General features: G+C 37.9%; 2 protein-coding genes across 2 annotated transcripts in view; one reads left to right on the top strand and one right to left on the bottom strand.

Moving 5' to 3' along the window:
• Positions 1–2,409, top strand: part of tesca (tescalcin a) — a 10,728-nt gene extending 8,319 nt beyond the window's left edge. Inside the window, exons 5-8 of the mRNA XM_028034517.1 lie at positions 444–505; positions 1,491–1,598; positions 1,682–1,729; positions 1,806–2,409. Coding sequence (XP_027890318.1) covers positions 444–505; positions 1,491–1,598; positions 1,682–1,729; positions 1,806–1,889 — 302 coding nt within the window. The 3' untranslated portion in view covers positions 1,890–2,409. The remainder of the gene's footprint in view (positions 1–443; positions 506–1,490; positions 1,599–1,681; positions 1,730–1,805) is intronic.
• On the bottom strand, positions 2,172–24,205 carry fbxw8 (F-box and WD repeat domain containing 8). Its single transcript, XM_028034514.1, has 11 exons — positions 23,730–24,205; positions 23,003–23,107; positions 21,650–21,814; positions 20,362–20,450; positions 17,608–17,765; positions 15,267–15,463; positions 14,951–15,169; positions 7,910–8,037; positions 3,627–3,800; positions 3,389–3,505; positions 2,172–2,931 (listed from the first exon to the last, which is right to left on the bottom strand). Exons 1-11 carry the CDS (start codon positions 24,165–24,167, stop codon positions 2,766–2,768), a joined length of 1,956 nt encoding a protein of 651 aa, XP_027890315.1. The 5' UTR covers positions 24,168–24,205; the 3' UTR covers positions 2,172–2,765.

Here is a 24,205-nt window from a genome sequence, read left to right as displayed (position 1 = left end):
AAAGCATTGTACTCTCTAATGTCTGTAGAGTCCAATTGTTTGTCGTCCCAAGTAAAAAGACATTTTTGTTTAGTCTAAATAGGCTAAACACCTTTTTATCAGTCATATGAACTCTGCATTTTGTTTTTTGTTGGAGCAGAAGTTTTATTTCCATCCATCTGAATCAAACAATTCTACCTCTCTATCTTTAAAAGTATCCAGATGTCTTTGATATGTGAAAGAACCATTTGAGAAATTAAACTGCTGTAACTTAGAGAACAAAAAGGTTTTCTGGGCATTGCAGTGTCAGTCGTAATCCTGTTATGGCTTGAAGGATCTGCTTCATTATCTTATCCCTGAATCATCCTGACAGGCCCTGTAATCACAACTTCCTCTGGCGCAATCCCATAATTTGTGGGTGGAAATTTCCTCAAAAATCTAATTGTTTTGTTTTGTTTTTCCAGTCCTGTTCAACATGCACGACACCGACGGTGATGGCAAAATTACGCTGGAGGAGTACAGAAAGGTAGGTGCTCATTATGTGCTTTATTTAACACTGATTACATTAATCCTTGTTTTGAAATATGGTTGCATGTAGTAGATACCCATTACGAACACTCAGCTTTACTTAGAATAAACATGGCCGCATGCAGATCTGGAAGTAAAGCATCTCCACTGATATAAAATTGGAAATTAATTCAATTAAAGCTAAGCTAGCTCTTGTCAGTAAAATGACAGTTTTCTCAAACAAAAGGTGACCTTGAGTCCAAAGCTCTTAAGATAAGAAAATTTGATTTCTGTCCCATTTGATGCATGGCATATTTTTCTTTGTCATAATAATTTTTAATGCATCTGAACTAGATTGAGGTCAAATATGATGAAAGGAAACACTAAAACATGCACAAAGCATTGGAAGTCAATTCAATTACATGTTTTCTAACTGATCATTTTGCCAAGGTTACATTATTGTGGATATAATGACTTGCTCCATATTGTCTTGCTTTAGCAGGTACAAGATGAATCAGTGTGTGCACACTCTCATCGTCAAAAGTAGTGTATAATTAGTCCCAACAGAGAAGGTTAAAAAAATCTACAGGTTTAGGAACCATTAAAGGATTGAGGTCACTTAGTGAGCAATATCGCGATACGTTATAAAATAAATAGAAAGGAAGACTTTTTTCCTTTAAATTTAAACCTATAAAGACATTAATAGAGCGTGAAAGACAGCATGCAAAGTTAAAAGCAGCACTACCTCAATTAATGGCTTTGGGAAAGAAAACAACTGAGAACAAAAATGCTGGATGAGTAGTATTTTCCATGAGAGAGAAAACCAAATAGTTCACATTATGACAGAAATAGCTCTTTAAATGATTCTGTCCAAAAACTTTTCAAAAAGAGTCAGAATTCAGATTTAAAAAAGAACTATGTTTCGTTTCTTTTTCAGTTGTCATTATCCTCTACTACAGTTTTAACTTTTTCAGTGAAGTCTTCATTTTCTGTTTACATCCAAGATTGTCGAGGGACTTCTTTCAGAAAGTGAGTCCATTGGGCAGGAAGTTGCTAGGGCGATAGCAGATGCTGCCATGCTGGAGGTGGCGAGCACAAATGTGCCCAACATGGTAAGAGAAGTCACCAAAATCACGCCGCTAATATTCCTTCCTCACTGTTGGACCAATAAAATAACAGATTCCTGTTGCTCCAGGGCCCGGATGACTTCTACGAAGGAATTACATTGGAACATTTTGAACAGGTTAGCACTTTTTCTCGCTTTGTTAAATACCTAAATACACTTTGTGACTTAATGACAGCATTTTGCTTGTCCGCAGATTCTAAAAGACCTTGAAATGGAGTCCAGGATGTATGTCCGCTTTCTGGATATGAACACCGCTAATCTGCGTTGTGGAAAATAACCCACCTGAGGGAATTGTTGGTCTAAGGAACTCTTGATGTTGCTGCTGTTTTTAGCAGAACCACCTCTGTCCTTAAAAGGGAAAAAGCAAAACGCTTTTTCAAGCACTAACATGTTTTCAATATAAAAAATTTGTAAGATCCTCAAAACTGCAGGCTACTTGTGAACTTAAGGTTTGATAATAGAAAGCCTTTTTATTGCTGTATGTTAGCATGTAGAGCAGTTTAGATATTTTAAAACTCCTCAAACTTTTCTTAGTTTTATTGCATTTAGTTATATTTACTATGACCTCACACTGTTGCTTTGGAAATTACTACTGTGCAACATGAAAGATTTTTACCTTGAAACAAAAGGTTGACACATAAGATGAAGTATGTTACGGGTGATCTACTGTGCTGAGCATTTGGACGACAGGACCAGTCCTCCTCAAAAATCAGGATACAATATTTTATGTTTTTACTACTGAAACTGTACATAATAAAACACTACTGTTATAAAAGAATAAAAACCACTAATTTTGATTATTACTGAAATGATTTATTTTCCCCTCATTTAAAAAAAAACTGAATTTTAAATAAAAGTGGAAGATAAATATCTGGATTTTTCTCTTCTTTTCCCCCTGAAAAACTGCAAAATATGACAATTTTTGTGGATAAATGACATACCGTGCCTGATCTAAAAAGTCAAATATTAAAACAAATCAATGTACAGCAATGTGTATCAAGGTGGCAATCTTGCAGCAGATGAGCTGTTTGCATCCTAATAAAAGCACCACAATGGTACTAAAGGGTAACTAAAAATTAGCAGTGTGACAATCAGACAGATTAATGTGTCTTTTGTCCATTCTGCTTCACAGACAGTATTTTGTTTGCAGCGGTCAGTGAGATGGATGGGAGCCAGACAGCCTGTCGTAGGGCACCGCCAGGTTAATGTTGTAGTTGTAGCCGGATGAGTCGATGTAGTCAGACCTGCAGATGGGCAAGATGTGTTCCTGTGACAGGGCATCCTCAGAGAAGTCATAATGGCTGATGACTCCTCTGTGTCTGAAATGGAAAGAACCAACAACAGTTACAGCATTACAGACTTTTATTTAAGATCTGAACATTAGACATGTGAAAAAGATTACTTTTCATAAATGTGAAGGATTTTTTAACTTTTTGCAGGGAGGGGTAAGATTTCGTTGACGCAATAAACCAGACTACAGTGCAACTTCTTATTTTTGCTGTCTGTATGCTAATGATCAATACACATATGACTGAAAGCTCATTCAGTTCACTTCAATTCAGACATACTTTATTAATCCCAGAGGAAAATTAAATAACCATCTAGAAGTAGCAGTAATCAACTAAGAATATAGATTTTCTTTTAAATTTGATTTGCAGAAGCAGAAAATTCCTGTTATCCAAATTATTTTTGACATGTTTTAAGAGGAGTAAGTGGATGTTTAAAGGATGTCAAGCATAAAGTCATTTTAATAGGTGTAGAAGAGAAGATGGTGACCTGCGGTGAGCTGTGAGGTCATCATCTGTGATGCAGGCTCCACGTGGCGACTTGTCATCGGGGATGTTGGCTGTTACCAGGGTGCTGGTGTTAAAGCGAACATGCCTTACTGGATGCCTTCCAAAACAAACAAATAATAAAAAAATAGCTAATAAAATAACAATAAAAAGAGCTAGTGACACAACCACAAGGTGGAAAACTGTCAGAAAATCTTTAGTTGGATCTTCTAAAGTCCTACCTGTTGTGCATCTCCCACAGCTTAGTTCCCATCCTCATCTCCCAAACACACACCAGTCCTTCGTCTCCGCCGCTCACAATCTTCCAGTCGTCTGCCTGCACTGACGTGACACCCAGGTGGTGGGCATACAGGGATACCAGAGAGGAGCTGGACCTGAGGTCAAACACTCTCACTCTGCGTCATAACAGAAAGGGAACGATTCTGCTTTATGCTTGGGATTTTTGTTTAGCAAGAGCAGCACATGAGCTTTTCTGTTAGTTGTGTGCTTTCTTTGGAGGCAAGCACACAATGTGCAATCTGCATCATCGTATAGATCATGTTGTATGGAAGAGGAGAGCAAATAAATAAATTTAATCTGGTGGTCTTACAAGTTGACTAATTATCTGAATGAGATTTGTTGTGACTTTGTTCCAACTTATTCTGATAAACACAAAATTAAAAAAACTATTCTAAACAGGAACAGAAACAATGAGCACTCTTACATTTTCTGCTGCGCAAGGATGACATTGTGAAAGTTAATAGTCCCACCCACCTGCAATAGTCTCACCATTAAAAGCATGTTTTTTCCCACGATTATAATTGTTTTTGTTGTTTTTTCTGCAAAAGACTTGCATCCAATCATGATGAAACCCTTATAGCTTTTTTATTTCAGGAAAGGAACACCTATACTGATAAAACATGTAAAGTAGTCTGGTTTAACATCAGAACCAACAAAATTAAAGAAACATAGAAAGGCTTAAGCATAAGTAATTCATAAAATGCAAAACCAACAAAAATCTGGGCCAGAACACATCATACTTACAAAAACAACAGCTGAATATTTGAGCTCCTGGTCATAGTGTTTAAAAAAAATATGGAAGAAATTGTAATACATGTTGATGTTTGTTCTTAAAGTTATTGCTATTAGAAGAAAATGTGTTAAAACAATATAGTGCAAGATTATGATTAAAATAATTATGATTATGGATTTTAAAGTGCTGCTTTCTACAATGGATTTAATGCAATAAGAGGAGGATTTTTGCTCAGTGTGTTTCATTAGCAACAAAAGCCCAGGGGACGTTCAGCTCCATCTGTTGTCGGCGTGGCTTTATTGCAGCTGAAAGCATCCAGGACATGACTCCATCCAGGATCAACCTTCTTCCAAGTATTCATTACCATAATCAAATTTACTCTGGGGACTCAGGCGGATTTCATTTTCCACTATCAAAACTTTTTTTTTTTTTTTTTAAAGAATCAAAGTTAAATGGCTAAATGGGCACCGTGGACTTGTTTGTCTTCAGCTCGTTGCCTGTTTAGTGGCATTACGTGATGGAGGCGCACGTTTAAACAATGAGGAATGAACATTACTGGCAGACCACAGGAAGCCATAAACCTAATGCTGGAGGCGACCGTCTTTGCTGAACTGTCACTGGCCAGAATCGTTTCCATTAATCACGAAGAAAGTGTGAGAGACGCACAGCCCACTCCTGAACAGTTATTTTTCGAAAGCCAGAAGAAGTCATTAATCATCCCAAGCATGACGTCTGATTTAGTCTAATGATCTGGAGTTCACAATCATCCACATGAACTATGTTTACTAAATTTCAAGTCAAAATGGAGACAAAGACTATTGCATACACTGTAGCACATCAAAGCAACAAATCTAGTGTTTAAGAATGCTATAAAATCTCCTTTAATGGCCATTGGAGCTTAGTTTCATGTGTCCAGATTCAAGTCTGAAAACTTATGGGTCACATCATCTTCAAGTTATTCTAACAAATACACTTTTTATCTCCTCATGTGAGATAGAAATCTTTTTATTGAAGCAAACTGTGTTGTTTTTAGAGTTAAGTGTGCATCAATAATTTACAGAAACAACAGAGAAAAGACTGACAAATTCACATTTTAAAAAATTCTGTTCTGGTGTGCATCCATCTGAAACATAACCAAAAAACTCCACAAGCATCTGCCTTTTTAGCAAAACTTATAGTAGAAATGATAACTGAAAGACTAGAAATTATTTCTCTCTTACAATGTCTGGACTCTGTTTTACTTTGGTTGGATCTCAGTATTGCCAGTTACCAAAAGCTGTATGTAATTTTTGGATAAACATAAAAGTATTTTCAGATTCATAAGTATATTAAAATGCATTTGTATGTGTTAAAAAATGATTTAAAGAAAGACCAAAACCTAACTTAAATTATTAAAGCACAGCTAACAAAGTCGCTCTTCATCAAACTGGACAGCTTTACGCTCCTCATGTTGTTTTTTCAGAAAGAATCTATTTGTGCAGTGACTTTAATATTTTTATTGACCTAAAATGTTTTCACAGCGTGAAAATGTGTTTTAATGTCAATAATTGCAGAGCTCTGAACAGCTTAAGAGGGACAGGGAACATGCCTACAGGATTAAACTGTGATAGACTAAATATGTATTCAATGTTGGTCGACTCTACAAAGACTTTAAAAGGTCAGGTGGTTTAAACATTTAGCAGGGAACATGTAGACTGCATTAAAAAATATAAAAGTTTCCTAACCTAAATCTGCACTTTCAAATATTGTAAAAAATGTTTGGATGTGAAAAACGCAAAATGCTGTTTGCTTTTAAAGTTTTTGTCAGTCTTTAAAAGGATCAGTTTTTTAAAAGGATCAAGGATCTTAAGGATATGTTAGTCTTAGGACATTTTGTACCAACCAAATATCTTTAAATTTTTGTTTCTGAAAATTACTTTATCATAATTTACTCATGGTATATTATGTCTACAACGTGAAATAAACTGTTATGCATAGATGAGGACATACCTAGTTTGCTAACGGGTATCAAAAGAAGGTAAACAGCAACATGTACGAATAGGCAAAGGTTAAATATTAGCTGGTGAAATAATCAGATAGAGTTAAGTACAAATGATTTGCCTATATGAAATGGAAGTAGGAAGGGATGAAATAGCAATGTGTTGGTGTTGGAGCTATTTGGTCAAATGTCTTATTCTGAGATAAAATCCCCAAAAAAGAAAAAAGAAAAAGAAAACTGCTCAAACACCCTAAATCAACTGCAAAACAAGTCACCTGCTTACAAAAAAACTGTTTGTTATAAACATTTGAGTTTTACATTGTTGAAATCTATAAATATTTTATGGAAACTGAGTAAAAGGATCATAGTGAAAAGCAAACTGATCACTCAAACTGTTTTGTTTCATACTGTTAATGTCTGCAGAACAAAGCGTTCTGCAGAACGGGTACCCATTAGCTAACAACCTCACACTTTTCTGTTTTCTCTTTATTTCCTGCTCAGACTTGTCTTGTTTGCACAGATGTGTTCTTTTTTCCACACAGGCCTTATCTGGACACTTCATCCGGTGTTTGGATCTCACAAAAAAAATGCAGAGTGACAAAACTCATCTGGACAAAAAGAAGGGATGCATTAGGCTTTGGCTTGATGCCACCCTGACAAAGGGCCAAGAACGCCGACTGTCCGTCAGTCTCCACCGTTCCCATTTGTCCTCGACTCTGTGCTGCATCGGCTGACGCCAAAGTGGCAGAGCCAAGCTAGAGTTGTTTTTCCCCCTATCTGGATGAAATCTGATCAAAAACCAAAGACCAAGAGTGAAGCCACTCACAAAACAAACGGAACTATTTCTTTGTCTTTGTGCAGGTGCTGTTAATCATAACTAGCAGGAATGGGAGAAACAGAACCTGAACAGTATGATGTGGTCTCTCCTTCACTTAAAGCCAACTACTTAACAGCCAGATGGGTTTGGGGCTGAATAGAAACAGCGGGGGCAGCTTTGGATGAAGACATGCCAGGGATTTCTCCTTTCCTGGCATCCTACGCACCACGGCACCCTCTAACAAGTGCAGAATAGATGAGAATGGATCTTTTATGCGTCTTTTCTTTAACAGGCAAGCCAAATGTGGCAAGCATGTGCACATTAGTGTGTGTGTGTTGTTGTTGCTGCTGGGTGAAGTCATTACAGCCAGAAATTCTCGTCTCTTAACATCTAATAGGTAATGGAGAAGACAAAGAGCAAAATATCACTCCTGTTAGTATTTCAATGCCTTTCTTTTTCTCAATAAGCTTTGAGAAGCTTCTTTTTTCAAAGAAACTGTCTTGAATAATGCACAAATATAATAGAGTTATTGTCTTCTCGCACATTTTGTAAACACCTGTTCTCTACTTCCAGAATATTCTGCTAGGCCTCCTTCATCAAACATTTGTCTACGTCCCTAGCTCAGTTTTCTGTTTTCACTAGTGCATTATGTTTGTGCATTCTCTATCTGCACTTGTGAGTGTTTTTGGTGTCCTACCTTCTGTCTTTGTTTCCACACACTAGTAGATGAGGGGGGCTGTCTTTCAGGTTGACACAAGTGAAATCTCCCGGCGAGCTGCCGACACACACTGTTGGTTTCCCGGTCTCCAGGCTGTAGACGTGGATCTGAAATCCAGGATCACACATCAGTCGACCGAGGAAATCCGTTCATTTCAGAGCTGATATGATACAATGTAAAGTCACAATTTTGTAAAACTGCCATAATGTTAAATACAAAGGAAAAAACCTCAACAAAAATTCAGACAGTAACAAATAATATGCTTAAAACTATCTATTCTGTTAGTGTAAATGTCGGTAGATGTAATAAAAACCTGTAGAAAATATTGCAAATTACTCTACATACTGCAATATTTTATATTTAAAAGTGTATATCAGGCTGCATGAAAACATTCCATGTAAATCCACACTTTTAGTACATAGCAATGTAAAAGTCCAGTCCTCAATAGGTACTATTCATTTCTTAAACATAATTTTCCACAAATAACACCTCATAGAAGAAAATGAGGTGGAAGAAAATGTTTTAAAAACATTTAAAGTTTTTTTTTGTTTGTTTTCTCTATTTAAAACCTAAGAAGTTAGGTGAAAATGTTGTTCTTCAAATATGACAACAAATTTACAACACTAAAAATAACAAGCTTCCTTCTTAAAAAAGATTATGAAACATTTGCTGCTTTAAACAAGTTTATTTAACTGACCTGGGAGCAAAAATGAGTCTCTGGATTGTGAGGGCTGCATAGCCTTGGCACTGTCTGAAGTTTGGGCACCGTTGACTTTTGAATAGGACACTGATGCTAAACAGACCTTCAATAAGGTCTGGTTTCAGAGGAAGGAAATTTTGAGACTGTGATAGTCATTAAAAGTGGTATTTGGAGTTCAATTTGGACAACCCATTTGAATTCAAACTTACATATGTTTCTAACAAACAGCCGCTAGTTCATAACTTTTACCAACAAACACAATTTACAGTGGGGGATGATTATATTTAGAGAGAATTATATATTAAACTGAACTGAAATTAATTCAATTATTGGCAGAGAGCAACAGAAAAGGAGTACCGGTACTTTTTATGAAAAAGTGTTATCATTCCTTTAATATTTTACCTCTTCCCGTAAGCAGTTTACTCTTTCAGTTCACAAAAAGGGTGCCTTAAACTTGCAAAACTAATGATAAAACTGTGTATTAATAATATAGGATATCAGACAATAAAGGAGCAGTCGTGTAGGAAAAAGCCTTGTTTGTAAAGTAAAAACACAGAAGGACTTAAGTAGATTAACTAGAGAGAAACTTGAAGGCAAACTTGAATTACTGTCTTTTACAGCTTGATGGCTGCAATAAACTCTTTACAGAAGTTTCAATGATGTCATCTGGTGCTGGCCTAATTGATCAATTAGCAGCTGGTGTTTTCTCATCCAAACCAGACAGAACAAACGGGTTAACCGCCAGGCAGAACTGCCTTTGAATAATTAAACAAAAAGGAAAACAGAGGGGGAAATGGAAAGGACGGAAGCCAAAAGGTAGAAGAAAAGAAAAGGCAGGAACAGACAGCAGAAAAGAAAGACATTTGAAGAAGAAAAAAATATACATATAAAAACTAATAAATATTGGAAGGCAGGGTATAAACCTTCAGAAGGTGCCAGCAGTTTTTGTGTGTCCCCATATTTGGGCCAAGTGAAGCTTTAATTGTGCTCCACCCCAGGGCAGAGCCCAAACCACACTGGACTTCGAAATGACAGCTTGATAGGATTTGGACAGCTCAGGAGACTGGAATGCAGAAATGAGGTTCAGCCTGCTGTTCTCAATGAATCACCGCAAAATTAGGAAGATAATTTTATTAAATACGTCCCCACCTCAGCCACTAAAATGAAGAACTGTCACTGAGAGAGGATAAGCAGCTGATTTGTGATAGTACTGGGGGCTGTTCAAAGACCAGGAAGAATATTAGTAAGCACGGATACAGTGCAGTGGTTAGGCTAATGCTCTCTCTGGTGCTCGGCTATTGAAGCTTGCAGACAAAAGAAAGTCTGAATTACACTGCGATGTTAATGTGATTACTCTGCATGCTTTTAAACAGATGACATTTATAAAATCACTGCTGTTCCTCAGAGAAATCCTTTCATGTTGCTATTGCGACTATATCGGAACTCATAAGGCTTAACTGCAGCAGTTACTCTTATTATTGAGCAGAAAGGAGAAATTATGAGTTGTGTTGGACCTGGTGTGTGCATATTTTTGCCTCCATAAAAGAATTCAGCAGCGTCCTCCATATTCAGACCTAATCAGGGAAGGGACACACTTGTACAATAGCCTGCTGAGAAAAAAAGCTGAACCACTGCTTTCTCTCTATGCAAGACTACATTAAATCTTAAACAAACACCCACATCTGGAACAAATACGGGCTCAGGGCCTCATTTGGTTTAGACACCATGTGGACAAACAGAGATTAGCCCACTGGACCAGATGCAATATTATGCACAGAGTTTGTGCTTTCACATTATTTGGTACTTACAACACAACATAATGAGCACAGCAAATCATTTGCGAAACCAAAAAAAAACAAAAAACTATGCAGTTACTTTGGAGATTAACTCTTCAAATTTGTATGAAGTTAATTTTGGATTCTTCACTGAAAATACAAGTAATTTAGTGCAAAACTTAACCCCTAAACAATATTTCTGTGGCATTGCTTAACATGTTTTGGTTTGGTCTGGAGATAGAAAGCTAATTAACTACCGTAATTAAGTTACAGAATCATAGAAAGATTATACCCTAAATCCAGTTCTCATTCCAACCCTGCTTCCAATTCTCCTTCCAACTTTAATTCCAACCATCCTTCCAATCGTTGTGCCTACAGCATTCACATTAAGTAAAATTTCTTGGTGTCCCTGGATGGGGACCGTAGCCCAACACTATCAGAAATGGGTTAGGCATTTGTCATGCAGCGGTGATCTTCATTAGTGCAGACAGTGCACCTGCACAGTGCGGCTTAAGATTGAGTAATGTTAATGTCATTACCACATTACTTCTACCTTTGAGTAGCACTTCCATGCAAAACATTTGAATTGTCTCAGATTTGTGACGCGTAAGCCGCAATGTATTTCAATATGTCAAATGTCTGGCTTGGCATATTGATTTATACATTGCATTATCTATGCTATGCTATCTATCTATAGCATTAGATACAAGGAAACTGTCCTTTGCACTTTTATCTTTTTGTTGTTTTTTGTAACCTAGGGCAAGTTTTATACAACAGTGAAATAAAAGAAAGATACACACTAGTTTGATGGGGAAAATCGCTAATCAACAGGTGAAATACAGAAAAGTTTAGATTTTTTTTTTCCTTTTTATTGAAAAGCATCAAAACGAACTTGAATCTTATTTGATGCTTAAAGAAAAGAAATGTTCTTTTATATACTTTTAAAAAATATATCTTTGTTCTTTTCGGATAAATTCAAAAGTACTCCTCCTGTCGAGGAACCGGCAGCACACTTGTACTATGAAAGAGAAAAAGCTATAAGCAGGTCAAGTAGCTAGGTCAGGGAGCAATATAGCAAAATCTGCAAACAGACACTGTTAAATTAAGAAGTTACCGGTATTAGGTTATGCTGGAGATAGCTGCAGTTTAAAATCCAAAATAACAATTTTACACTAATTTGCAACTACATAGCCTGGCCTCATTCCTGACTATCAATTAAGCTGGGTGGTGAAGGTGGCCAGCAAAATAACAGGCCTCCCACAGACCGCACTATCTGTTATATCTGAGCAGCAGGTGGTGCGGAAAGCCAAAGCCATTGTGGGGAACCAGAACCATCCTCTGCACAGTGCACAGAGTTCGGAAAACACTGAGGAACACAAGAGATATAGGATGAAAAACTAATTTGATCCCCATGTAGTACATTATTTTGGTAAATACAGGTGATTTTATTCCACTATAGGATCCTAAAATCTAAGAATTTTTAAAACTGATGTGATTTAAGTATTTTAATTGAACTCTCACTTGACAGACTGAGTTTGGGCAACAGATGAACTAATACACTCTAGTTAGTGACTGCAGGGATTTGCCTTGAAAGTCTCAGGTGGGTAACATTCACTTTAGAATATTTTAGCTGACGCTTATAGCATGGAAACTTATTGATTAGTTTATTTTAACATTAGTTACTATGTGTATCAAATTGTAATAGATTATTTTATGTTTTTGCAATTAAAGGTGAACTTTTGATCTGATCATATTGACTTTGTGTTCATTCAGATAAATCTGCTCATTTGATCTTTTCTTCATAAAGAAACAACTGGTTTTTTTTTCTGACAGCACTGAGGCAGAGCTTCTGTAGTAGATGAACCCTTTGCCAATGTGAATGCCAGCTCATGTTGAAAACAGAGCCATGAGCTGGGTGTGTGCCCAGGTGATGTTGGTCCACTGACAAGAGGAAGGCAAGGAGTAACAAGGATCTGGAGGCAAGCCTCAGCCACACACACGTTTTCTACACACATGCCAGGACAAACCAACAAAGACATGGAAGAGCGGCAGAAACAGAAATATCTACAATTTGAACGGAGTTTTACTAATGCAACTGCATCAAAGTAAGAAAATAAAAAATAACACAAAGTCTTAATAAAGTTAACAAAACAGGTTAATGTCATTCGGTTCATCCGAGTCGAGACGCTGTAAATGAAAAAGTGTCACTCTTACGTGTGAAAAATGGTGTGAGATGATTTCCTCGGATATCAGCTCTGTGCATCTTGACAGGTTTTAATGAAGCATATGTTTCTTTACTAAAGACAGTAAAAACGGTGGCAGCCAAATTGTGTTTTGTCATCTGTGCTTTAAGAAACAGCTGATAGAAGTGGAACAAGAGTGAAAGACTAGTTAATTAAATTTCCAAAATTTGTTAATTAGTGAGAGTGTTCACTGATCATGAATTGGCATTATTTAGAGCTGAATTTTGGCCCGGATCTGAGCTGAAAAAAATTATTTTAGAAAGATTTAACAAACTTCTGATTGAATTAAAACTAAGTCAGTTTAAGATTAAATATTACATTTCATCTTGAAGATGATAAATTTTCTAATCTGATAAATCATCTTTTTGAAAGAGAAGCTTGAGATAATAATAAATTGAATTTTAGAAATAAAAACAATTATTTAATTTCTAAATGCTTTAGAATTGTATGCCTCTTCAAATAAAGCTGGTTACCTTTAGTAGTCCAATTTATTTTAGTGTTTTTATTTTTTTCCAGGTCTTAGAAGGGGACTACTCACAAAAAGAAAATCTAGGATTGATAGCAATTACAAACATTAGTCACCTGGAAATTATTTAGATTTGGAATTCTATCAATGAGATTCATGCAGCATTTTCTAACTGGATCATCATTTAATTTACAGAAATAAACAAAGCTGTAGAGAGGACTCAAACAATAGACTGTCATTATAGCCAGACATCAGTGTTACACTCCTTTTGGTCCACTATGTGGTGCTTTAGGGCTGCAGCTGAATAAGTACATCCAGTTTTCTAGAAGCTATGATGTAGGAGTGGCTGTTTTGCCAATAAAAATAAATAAATCTCTCACAGCAAATATCTTCTTTCAAGATACCAATAAAAGAAAATTGTTCACTGTGCATTTTTTGAGTCTGTCTATTTTTTAATTTATGTTGAAAATCAGCAATGGTAACATACCCTCCAGGGCTTAAATGGCCCAAGAGTAGTATCCCCCAAATGAGTATTTTGTCTCAAGGCTCTTTGTACTAAGTAAAGGTTTAAGAGTCAATTAGCCACACAAGGCCCTTGGAAACAGTATTATTAGAAACAAACAAAAGCTGGTTAAGAAACAACACTTGATAAAAGTACACTTGAAGGTTGTAGTAATTAAGAGAAGTGTCTAGGGAAGGCTTGCTGTAACTTAGGAGAGTTATTTCAGATATCAACAAACCCCCCACAGGTTCATGATTGTTGAATCTGATGGGAAACAAGGTAATGGTGATTATGCCACTACGAGACTAAGCTTACATTTAGACAAACAAATGCTGGTTGTAAAAGTTCACAACAATATCTGAGTCTGGATCTTTTACAGCATGTAATATGTACTCTGTGTTTCAAAGAGATTACACATCTTTTACCTATAAGGGCTTAATTCACTTACCAGGCAAAGGAATATGGTCATTTAATTAAAACATTAGCATAATCCTGAAATTTCTGTCCCCTTTGCTTTTCTCTGCAATGAATTGTATTTGTGAATAACAACCAGCATATTTCCATTTAACCAAACCAAATTGCAATTTACTTTGTTCCACGTCTCATTTTTTCATTACACACCTGCAGAGAAAACGAGTGGCCTTGTTAACTCTAATGGAAACCTTTCATTGCAATTAGGGAGATCAAGGTAGCTTGCAGTCCCTTTTACAGCACATCTAAACTCCAGATGCAGAGGGTTCAGGTTGCTACAACCAGTTTGCCAACATTCACATTTACCCCTGGCAAAACCTTGACACAGCTCCATCTCTTCCATTAACACACACGTACTATATTGTCAGTTCATATAAATATTGTAGATTTGTATGCAATATTGAAAATAATCATGAACAAATGTGATTTTGTTGCAGTATCTAGGGGATATGAATGCCTTTGATTTGACTTTTTATTTCGAAGAGCTGTATAGTCAAAACAACCTCTTATTGAACACCTTAGAGCACTGGTGTCAAACTCCAGTCCTCAAGGGCTGCAGTCCTGCAGTTTTTAGATGTGCCACAGGTACGAAACACTGGAATGAAATGGCTTAATTATCTCCTTCTTGTGTAGATCAGTTCTCCAGAGCCTTGCTAATGACCTAATTATTCTATTCAGGTGTGGTGCAGCAGAGGCACATCTAAAAGTTGCAGGACACCGGCCCTTGAGGACTGGAGTTTGACACCCCTGCCTTAAGAGTCACAAGAAATGCCTGTTGGTGTTTCTATCTGAGCTACTGTACTACTCTTCTCAGATCTGCCTTTTAGTAGTTACCAAAATCTGCAGGGTGAAATTGAACCCACCTTGTTGCCTCCATCATGCATGGCCCAGCCTGTGCGCTTCACCCCAAAAGCCGTGAGGCTGTTGGAGGCGTCCAGACAGGTTACAGGATGACCATAAACAGAGTGCAGGGTCCTTGGCTGCTCCTCCTGAGGGTTCAACAAGTAGACGTCCTCTCCAGCCGCTAAAACCACCAGTGGGGACTGATCTGCCTGGTTTGGTACAAAAGTCAGGCTCTCTACCTGCCATACATACGATAAAAGTACAATTCACAATAAAAAAATCAGCATCTGTGGAACATCATCTTTCATTAACACACAACCAAAGTGTCCCACTCACTATTTTGGGTAGACGAGTCTCGCAGACAGTCCTCCAGTAGCCGCAGTCATTGGCGCTGTCGAGCCGAACGTCTGACCCTGCGGCTGAGACCAGGACCGGACTGTCCGGGCTCAGACTCAAAGCCTGGATCCTCCCGGGAATCTGGTAGTGGTGGATGGGCTCCCCACCTGTTTCTGTACTCCACAGGTCTACACAGCCTAAGCCAGAAACACAACCTTTGACTAAAAGAGTTTTGATTTCTATGTGCAATGTGTAGTCTATGCACATAGACTACACATTGCAAACTACTATGTGTAGTTTTGTCACTACACCGAATGCTGAAAATGAGACATTGTGCATAAAGGTTTAATAGGCATCTAAATGTATAGACAATGTTCAGCATTGTCATTCTACTATATATTTATCTTTTTGCTCACAAATGTCTTATAGATTGCTGGTTTCCCAAATATGTTCATTACATTTTGTGCACAAAATTATTCTTACATCATGAGATTTTAGTCTGGTCAGTTCTGCCTATTAAGCACCTTTTTTCAGAATGAGCTGTTTTAGGGCCTCTCCTCACTTTAAATTCAAATAAGTTGCTGCTGCCCACGCCCCCCAACTCAACATTATACTCTCATGCGTAAATGGCTGCAAAGAGATACAAAAATATACAACAGTACATCTTTGAAAAGCAGAAGTAGAGCCTCCTTCACAACCAACAAGAATGCAGCAAGTGAATTATGAATGGTAAGTGAATAAAACAAACACTAGTCTTTTCCTGCAACCATTGTACTGCGCAGACAGTAGTAAAACCAGCTGACCAAATGTGCTCATCTTCTAAGTGGGCGGAGCTTCTCTCGGGCTGCTAGATGAGGAGCTCGGGGTTGATAATAGTAGAGGTGTGCCAATCGATCGGCCATCGATCATAATCGGCCGATTTCCGTGAAAAAGTGTATGATCGGTGATCGCGGTCTCTTGTTGCCGATCACCAAAACCGATCACATTTATCTCACTTCGCAGCCTGCGTGTGCAGCTGCTCTACTATGTTCTTCACACTGCGCAAGCGCGCGGCAACAAACCATGACGTGTGGAACTTGAACTCTCTGAGAATGAAGGGGGACGTTTGCGTGTTGCGGCGGAAAATTACCACGTCAAAATGCATCAACTCAACGAATCTAATATGACATTTAAAAAAAACAAACACTTGACGGAGTCTGGCTGCACCAAGGCTCAATGCAGGAACAAAAGGACATCCGGACCGGAGCGGCCAGGCAGCAGGTAAAGCAGCGCACAACTACCAACACTCGCCCGGATTAGCATGACGGTCAGAAAGCTAAACAAATAAACCGAAAAATAATTTAAGTCTTCGAGCTGGCGGTGTAAGAAGCTGGATCTGCTCTCGCTGTTGAACCGCCGCTACGCGCTACTGGTAGTGATATTTCAGATGTAGCGCCGATCATCCTCCACCCAGCAATGAACTCTCACGCCGAACGTCTGCTTAAAGCTGCAGCATAAACAAAACGATTTTTAGATAATTAAATTAAAATTAAAACTCTCGCTGTCCTAACATAAGATAGATAATCTATGAAAAATAATCGATCTCCTCTGCCTCCTCCCTGTTTCTGCAGAATTATTCCGCTCAGTCAGAAACAGCCAATCAGAACCAGCATTAGTCAGCTAGTCAGGAAATTTTGACAGTAACTCAGGATTGTTTATTTTGATGCAACCTGCGTTTAACTTTAAATGGATGTCTCCTTTATTACTTGACATTATTTTATATACTTATTTGATGATAAGGGTTGTGAGATTTATTTGACTAATAATTTATGGAGCTGAGAATCTTACTGTTAAATATTGTTTTACTGATTGCAGGTTTATCAGTTGTCCTTTTGACTGAATACTTGCTGTATTGTGCCTGCAAGTATTTTGCATATTTATGTCTAAATTAGGTGAATTTATTGCCAGATCATTTTTAAATTTTGCCAGATAACATAGTATCATTTATATCTAAAGCGAATTTTTAAGAAAAATTAACAGCCAATCCAGGTGATTGGCAAAGATCAGTGATCAGCAGAGATCGGCCTCATGGGTGATCAGTAAAAAAACCTGATCGGAGCAACCCTAGTTGATAGGTAACAGCGCAGAGCCCGTCGATTGTGACTTAGCAATTGGAAGGTTTTTGAAAATGCTAATTTTTCAGACACAAAAAAAAATTCTTATTGGCAAAAAAAACCAGCTGGATGGCATTTTAAGCACTTTGGCTGTTTTTTAGAAACTGTTGAAATCCAAACGGAAGTATAAAAACATGCAAAATGTGAATTTTGCATAATAGACCCACATTAAACAAACACCCACTTACCATCTTCATATGAAGCAGCAGCCACTGTGCTGTTGATCTGGACGTGACTAACGTGCGGCCTAGGGTGCGTGTTCGCCGAAAGACTGTTGGTCTTGAGGAACGAAGATGTTGAGTCCCAGTGCAACGTATCCCAAAGCCTCACATCACCAGACGTGTACCTTAAATATAACACAACAGATGAGTTACTAGATATTGCTTAAATGTCTTTTAGGCTTTAGAGTGGTGTTATACAACCAACATGTTTTGAATAAAAGAGGTCAGATTAGCTTTCAGTGGAATAAAAGACAAGCAGTTCCCTGAAGTACTTTAAGGACTTGATGATAGTGTGCGATCATCCCTTCTCAGCACTCCTCCATCTGCACACTTTTCTTTTGTTTGAGAAGAAATGTCTAACAAATGGAGCAGAGCAGCCCTCTGCTCTGAACTCCACACACCTCCTCTCTCATCTCTTTGCCCCGGCTGATTAGCTCTCACTGCAAGAGACGAGCATGCTGCCACCTTCACAGATTCAATCATGTCTCTGTGACTTGGAGCTGCAATGTGTCGTACAGTAACAGCCAGTTTGACACAAAGCGTATATGCGAGTAGCTCTCCGTGTGTGTGTGTGTGGGGGTGGATTTGTAGGGTTTGGCAGGAGTAGAAGCACACACTTTTTCCTTAATTGGTGCATCATCAAAACGCCAGCGATCAGCATGACGACCATGCTGGATGTCGCCCAACAAACTTCTGTGGGGAGAAGTTTCTGCTCAGACTACAGTGGTATTTATGCAGGCCTCAGCAGATCTGCTCTGTCTGAGTTGGGTTAATGGCCGCTGCTTCTCCTGTTGCTTTTTTTTTTTTTAAAGCCAACAACCTTCCCACTGGTTTTCTGTCAGCAATCAAATCAATCTTGACTTGCTCTTAACTGCTATTGATTCTTTTTTAGACAAATTGAAATAGTTTCATTTAGCTCAATTACTCTTCAAGTACGAAAAATGAGGAATGTACTTACATCATGAATATGTTAGCAGCATATACATAAAGCTGAGGATTTAGCAGTGAGTTCACATTGCATCAGGCCACTTATTAAATGTCTTCAATGTTTAAGTACTGTGTGCCGCACATCTACTAATTTGAAACCACACAAACAGGCTGTTTTCTCTAAAGGGATCCAGCAGGACTAATGGGAATCTAGTAGCCTTTGTCCCAGGAGACACTGCAGATCTCCTTAATGGCACCCTTATTAAGCCCTCCAGGTCCCTCACAATTTATCACTGCCTCATACCAGCTAGTTAAGGGCAGGTTTAGCTGATTAAGTTGCAATTCATGTCCTCTTTCCTCAATAAATGTAATTGTTACTTGTTTTTTTTGCAAAGAAGAGCAATAATGTGACTATATGATTGTGAATTAGTTGTCTTAATTCACAATTTCTGATCAAGACTTATTCTGTCAATGTAAAAACCCTTGTTCCTGCTGTCATTTGCTCACATGAGGTTTCATCAGAGGTCTGACATATGGCTTTAATGTGTGGCTGAAGTCATAAAACTGCTGTTTAATTCTCAAATCTGGTCTTGTGAAAGCCTCTGAATGTGCCTGTAAAATCAGCTACAACAATTATATCAATCAGGCACAATGATTTAAATAATGGCACAATGGAATGAGAACAGCACACACAAGGTACAGTTTTTAAACATGCTATGACACGGTTGTCTTATCATTACGACGTGACCTTTTCAAAGTCACTATTGTTTTTCCAGCTTATAACAGAAAACAAAGCATTCAATTGGATCCTAATATGGTCCGCCAACTGACAGGAAACATGATGAAAAGATAATCAGTACAATTCAATTCAGTGGTCTGATCTGGATTCCTTTACTTTAAGTGTTACCCAGTTAATAATGACACTATCATCATGTTTTGGAGCTACATGTCTGGCCAGAAGCATAAAATTATACTGAACTAGGCTGTATTAGAATGAATTGCATTTAAATTAATTTGAACATTATTCAGTTAGGGTCCTTTTCTTATCTAGTGTATAAGTTTATTTAGTTGAAATATAAATAAAATTAACTGAATGGGAGTGTAGTGAAATACTTGTCTTTCACAGGTCATTATGTTACCATCATTCTGTGTCTACATGTAAAGAGTAGCTCATGGCCAAATAAGGATTCAAACAATTTTAAGTTAACCAAATGCTGTTTGTCAATTCTTACAAAATACATAAAATCCCTTAAACTTTAGAGCCAGTGAGGAATTGTGGGTGAAGTCTGCTCAGACAACCTGAGCTAGCCAGTCAGAGGAGGCTGGGATTTAAGCAGCCGGTTTCTTTAGTTTCTATTCTGACAGGAAATAGTTAATTTAAATAATAACTTAACACATGGGAACTTAAATCAGCTCTAACTTCCTTGTGTTTGTCAATAAGAAATCATTTATTTCATATAAAACATTGTGTATTTGGCCAAGTCCTCATTAGCATTCTAGTTGTTTGATGTTGATGTTCAGCATAATACATCGTTTTCAGTTGTAAAAATAAATCCAAACTTCGTCCCCTGATTTATCATTTCATCACTGTAAATGCAACATTTTGGCATTGGTTTAGACAGGGACACACAGCGTCTTCTACATTCATTTAATCCCCCGGCATTAAATCACAAAAATCTATGACCAAGTTTTATTTAGTGCGACAGAGAAATCAATGCAGATGAAATGAGACCAAGTGAGCTCTGCTAAAACAAAGAGGACATCAGACATGATCTGCTCGTCCTTGAAACTCACCCGGCCAACACGAAGCTGTCACAGGAGCTGACGTCGCACAGAATTTTCCCCAACTCGAACTGCAGCTGGCTGACAGATCCCACTCGATTCTGAAGAGTTACAGATGCAGAGCTTAAAACTATAAACAATTTAATTAGTGTAGTAGACCAACACGTAGCAGTGTATGATTGTTAAGTGGAAGGAACATTTTGTACAAATAAAAAATCTGAAAAGTGTAGTGTGAATGTGTTTTCCGCTTTGCACATCTTAAGAATTACATTTTTGGCTTTTCATCTTTGCAAAAAAACACAGTTACATTTTGTACAAAGCATCAATAAACTTCAAATCAAAGTCTTGCTTCGGGATATAAATTGTATTTAAATTTGGGTTTTGATTGGGCCACACTAACACATGAATACACTAAACTATTCCATTGTAGCTCTGACAGCATGTTTATGGTCTCTGTTCTGCTGAGAAGTGAACATATTTCATTCTCAAGTCTTATGCATTCTCAGACAGGTTTGTTATTGCTGCCATGCATTGCTCCATCCATCTTTCGATCAACTCTGACCATGGCCCCAGGATGATGCTGCCACCACCATGTTTAACTGTGGAGCTGATATGTTTGAAGTGATGGTAAATGTTAGTTTTCTACCACACCATGTCTTAAAAGGTCAATATTATTAAGAACAGTACTTTGTAAAATGTCCAAAGCTTAACATATTGTTATTAAACAAATAACAATATGTGTTAAATGGTGTTTTAAGTGCTCTCTTTATCCATGTTTTGTGGGGTACATTTGTGATGTCATCCGTTCACTAACTATTGAAATGTTGAAAATAATGGTGATCCAACGTCACTATTTTTGGCTGAATACAAATGGATGCCGTAGTTGTCAAGATTCTATTTTGGAAATTATTAAAAAAATTATGCATCATTTTTGTTCCACTACTCTGGTAAGCACCACTTTGTGTTGATTTATCACATAAAATCCCAGTAAATCAAATGTGCAGTTGTAATTTGGCAAAATGTGAAGGAGATGCATTATGAATTTATTTTTCTTATCCACAAGTAAATCAAACGAGAACAGCACAGTTGACCTCTACAATCTGTGGTTATTGGCAATGAGATTTCTAAGTCACGTAAATATTGGCAAATAAACACTGTAGTGATCATGGTCTGCTGTCAATTACATGTTAGTTTTATTGTGTTATTTTAATAAGACGACTTCACCTCTCAGACAGTTTTAGTAATTTGATTAAAAAAAAAAACCTTCCCATTTCAGAGAAGTAGAACAGATCAAGCTCACCTTCCAGTTGGAGCGGACAGTTCTGGCCGAGTTCCTGCAGTCTCGCAGGGTGCTCTTCCAACAGGGGGAGCTGGACACCGAGACACCCTGGTGGTAACCTTCCCTCTGGCACAACCTGAACCACAGAACGCCATCCTCCGCGAGGACTCTCCATGCCCTGCTCACCTGGGAGGAGGTTGGACAACATGACAGTGGTTTGAGTCAGCATACATTAGGAGCTTGCATCACTCATTTCCGCTTAACGAGCCCGGCCGCCTGCCAAAACAGGCTCTCTGCACCACGAGTGCTGTGGATCTGCCACTCAATATCTAATTTACTAACATGCACAAAATAAAGTCATGAGCTGCCCAAAGCAATACAGAATGAAGAAGGTAATGGTAATTAAAGTAACTAATCGCCAAATTACGGACGCTGCACAAAGAAACAATAAAACTAAAGTTATACATGGATTTTAATGACAGGACATGATTTATAAGTCTCTTAAAAGTATGCTTGATCATCTCATCTGTTTTAATTTAATTAATAACATAATCTGGACCCTATAAAAAAAAAAGCATGTAGAGCAGGTCTACAGCTGGGGTCAGGATCCAACCATCCAAGCGTATGTGGTAAAACACCAGAAGTGAGAGCAGGAATAAAGTCCATACACTTTATTTCAGTTAGCCAACTTGTAGAGTGCAGCAACAGGTGGGGGCAGTGTGTCAATCTATGTACAATAGGTTGGCATATCATTAAAAGGGCCTTTTGAGACCAATTTCTTTTAAGACAGAAATGTTTTTTAATAGAATAATTTATGCACTAGACAATATAAAGGACTTTACATGATATGAATGGAAGACAAAAAGAAATAAGGTTTAAAAAATCCAGTTAGATTGGTTGACCGAAGTAAAGGAACTGGATAAATATGTTTTCATGGAGTTTGTTCCAAAGCCAAGGAGCACAGAAACTAAACTCTGCCTCCCCTAGTTTAGTTCTGGTGCTGAAAAAAACTCAAGGGGTCTACATAGTTTATGCCTGAAATTCAGTTATTAAATTCCCAGTAATTTTACACTGCCTACGTTTATCCTACAAAAACCAAAATGTAATTTTACCATTTGTATTGAACTTCTCATGGCTATTATTTCCTCTTCAAACAAGAATTTCAATCTGCATGAAATTTTGAAATATAGCAAAAGAAAACCAACTTTAAAGGATTAAGTAATTATTGTGAGGCAAGCTAAACTTTCTCCCTCTACACTTCCCCCGTTTAGATTTTTTCATGCCAATAATTGACAATTTAAAGACAAAAACCTCTTACAAGGAGCTAAGCCATTCAGCTGTACACAGTTTTTTGTTGTTGTTTCTGCACCTCACCTGGGCACATCGACCAAGTTCCATGCAGTTGAGGTACTGGAATATCTTCAAGGCTAATTCGTACGGCAATTCAATGTCAAAGAAGGGAATGTCGTTGACTTCATTCTGCAAAGAAAAGGGATTACAGTACAAAACACAAGATACAATGGGTACAATACTGTAAAAAGTTTTTGCTACCCTGGAGATTTCTCCTGTCTTGGCTTTTTTGCTTCAAAAAATCTCAGGGTAATGGTGACACACTCTATACCAGACATCCTGAAGGAGAACGCTCGGCCACCAGCTCATGACCCAAAGCCCAGGAGCACTTTGGTTATTGTACAGCAGGACAATAGTCTGAAGTACATTTGTAAGACCACCTCTGAATCACTAAAAACAAGGGATTTGGAGAGGCTAAGTGAAACTCTGGAATGACAGAAATACGGCCAAACATTTATGTTTGAAACGCTTCAATAGGACTGAATTGAGACACTTCTGGGGAAAAAAAGATGCAGCCCATTCCTTCACATTGATGGGGAAGAAACAATGCCCATTATCGCAAATGCTTAATGGCACAGCTAATGATCAAACCAATTATGTTTGCATGTCAGGTCATTTATGTGCTCCATTTAATTGATTATTTATTTACTGATTATCTGAAATGCAAAAATCAAAGATGGAAGAAACCTGTAAGGGGGAAACTACGCTTTCACACTGAATTTGTGCTCAACCAGCATCTTCCTCATCATACCAGATCCAGAATGAGTTGATCCACAAGCTCCTCTTCTTTCTTCACTTTCCACTGAGGCTGCCTCTGCTGCAGGGATACGCTGCACATGTTGGTCATGTTATGATACTGCCTCTTTCTCCTCGTTCTCTCCTCCTGAATCCTGTCCAGCAGGGGACTGGTCCTCCCCTCCAACAGACTGCGTGCAATGGAGACATACTGAGGCTGATCTGCCTCTACAGCAAAGCTCCCACCACTAACACTTCCATCATCCTCAGTACAGCTCGATTCCTCTTGTTTTACAGTATCACGAGGTTTCTTTAAGTCTTTCTGCTCTGGATGATCCCTGGAGGAGGAGAACGATGAGGAAGAAGGAACGCAGACGAGTCCATTCTCTTCTTTTCTATTCTTTAACTCTCGTTTCCAGCGTTCCCTGAAGGCAACAAGCTCGTTCGCTGCCATGTCATCGTTCAAAAAGCATGCATTTAAAGTTTTACAGA

The sequence above is a fragment of the Xiphophorus couchianus genome, chromosome 12 (assembly GCF_001444195.1).
Source record: "Xiphophorus couchianus chromosome 12, X_couchianus-1.0, whole genome shotgun sequence".
Classification (NCBI taxonomy): Eukaryota; Metazoa; Chordata; class Actinopteri; order Cyprinodontiformes; family Poeciliidae; genus Xiphophorus; species Xiphophorus couchianus.
This window is presented reverse-complemented; position numbering and strand designations above follow the sequence as displayed.

Coding starts and splice junctions, on each gene's coding strand:
- fbxw8 (XM_028034514.1), bottom strand. CDS start 24,167: ATGGCAGCGAACGAGCTTGTTGCCTTCAGGGAACGCTGGAAACGAGAG. Junction 15,170..15,266: donor AGACTCGTCTACCCAAAATA/GTGAGTGGGACA, acceptor TATGTATGGCAG/GTAGAGAGCCTGACTTTTGT. Junction 3,506..3,626: donor CTGTGGGAGATGCACAACAG/GTAGGACTTTAG, acceptor TTGTTTTGGAAG/GCATCCAGTAAGGCATGTTC.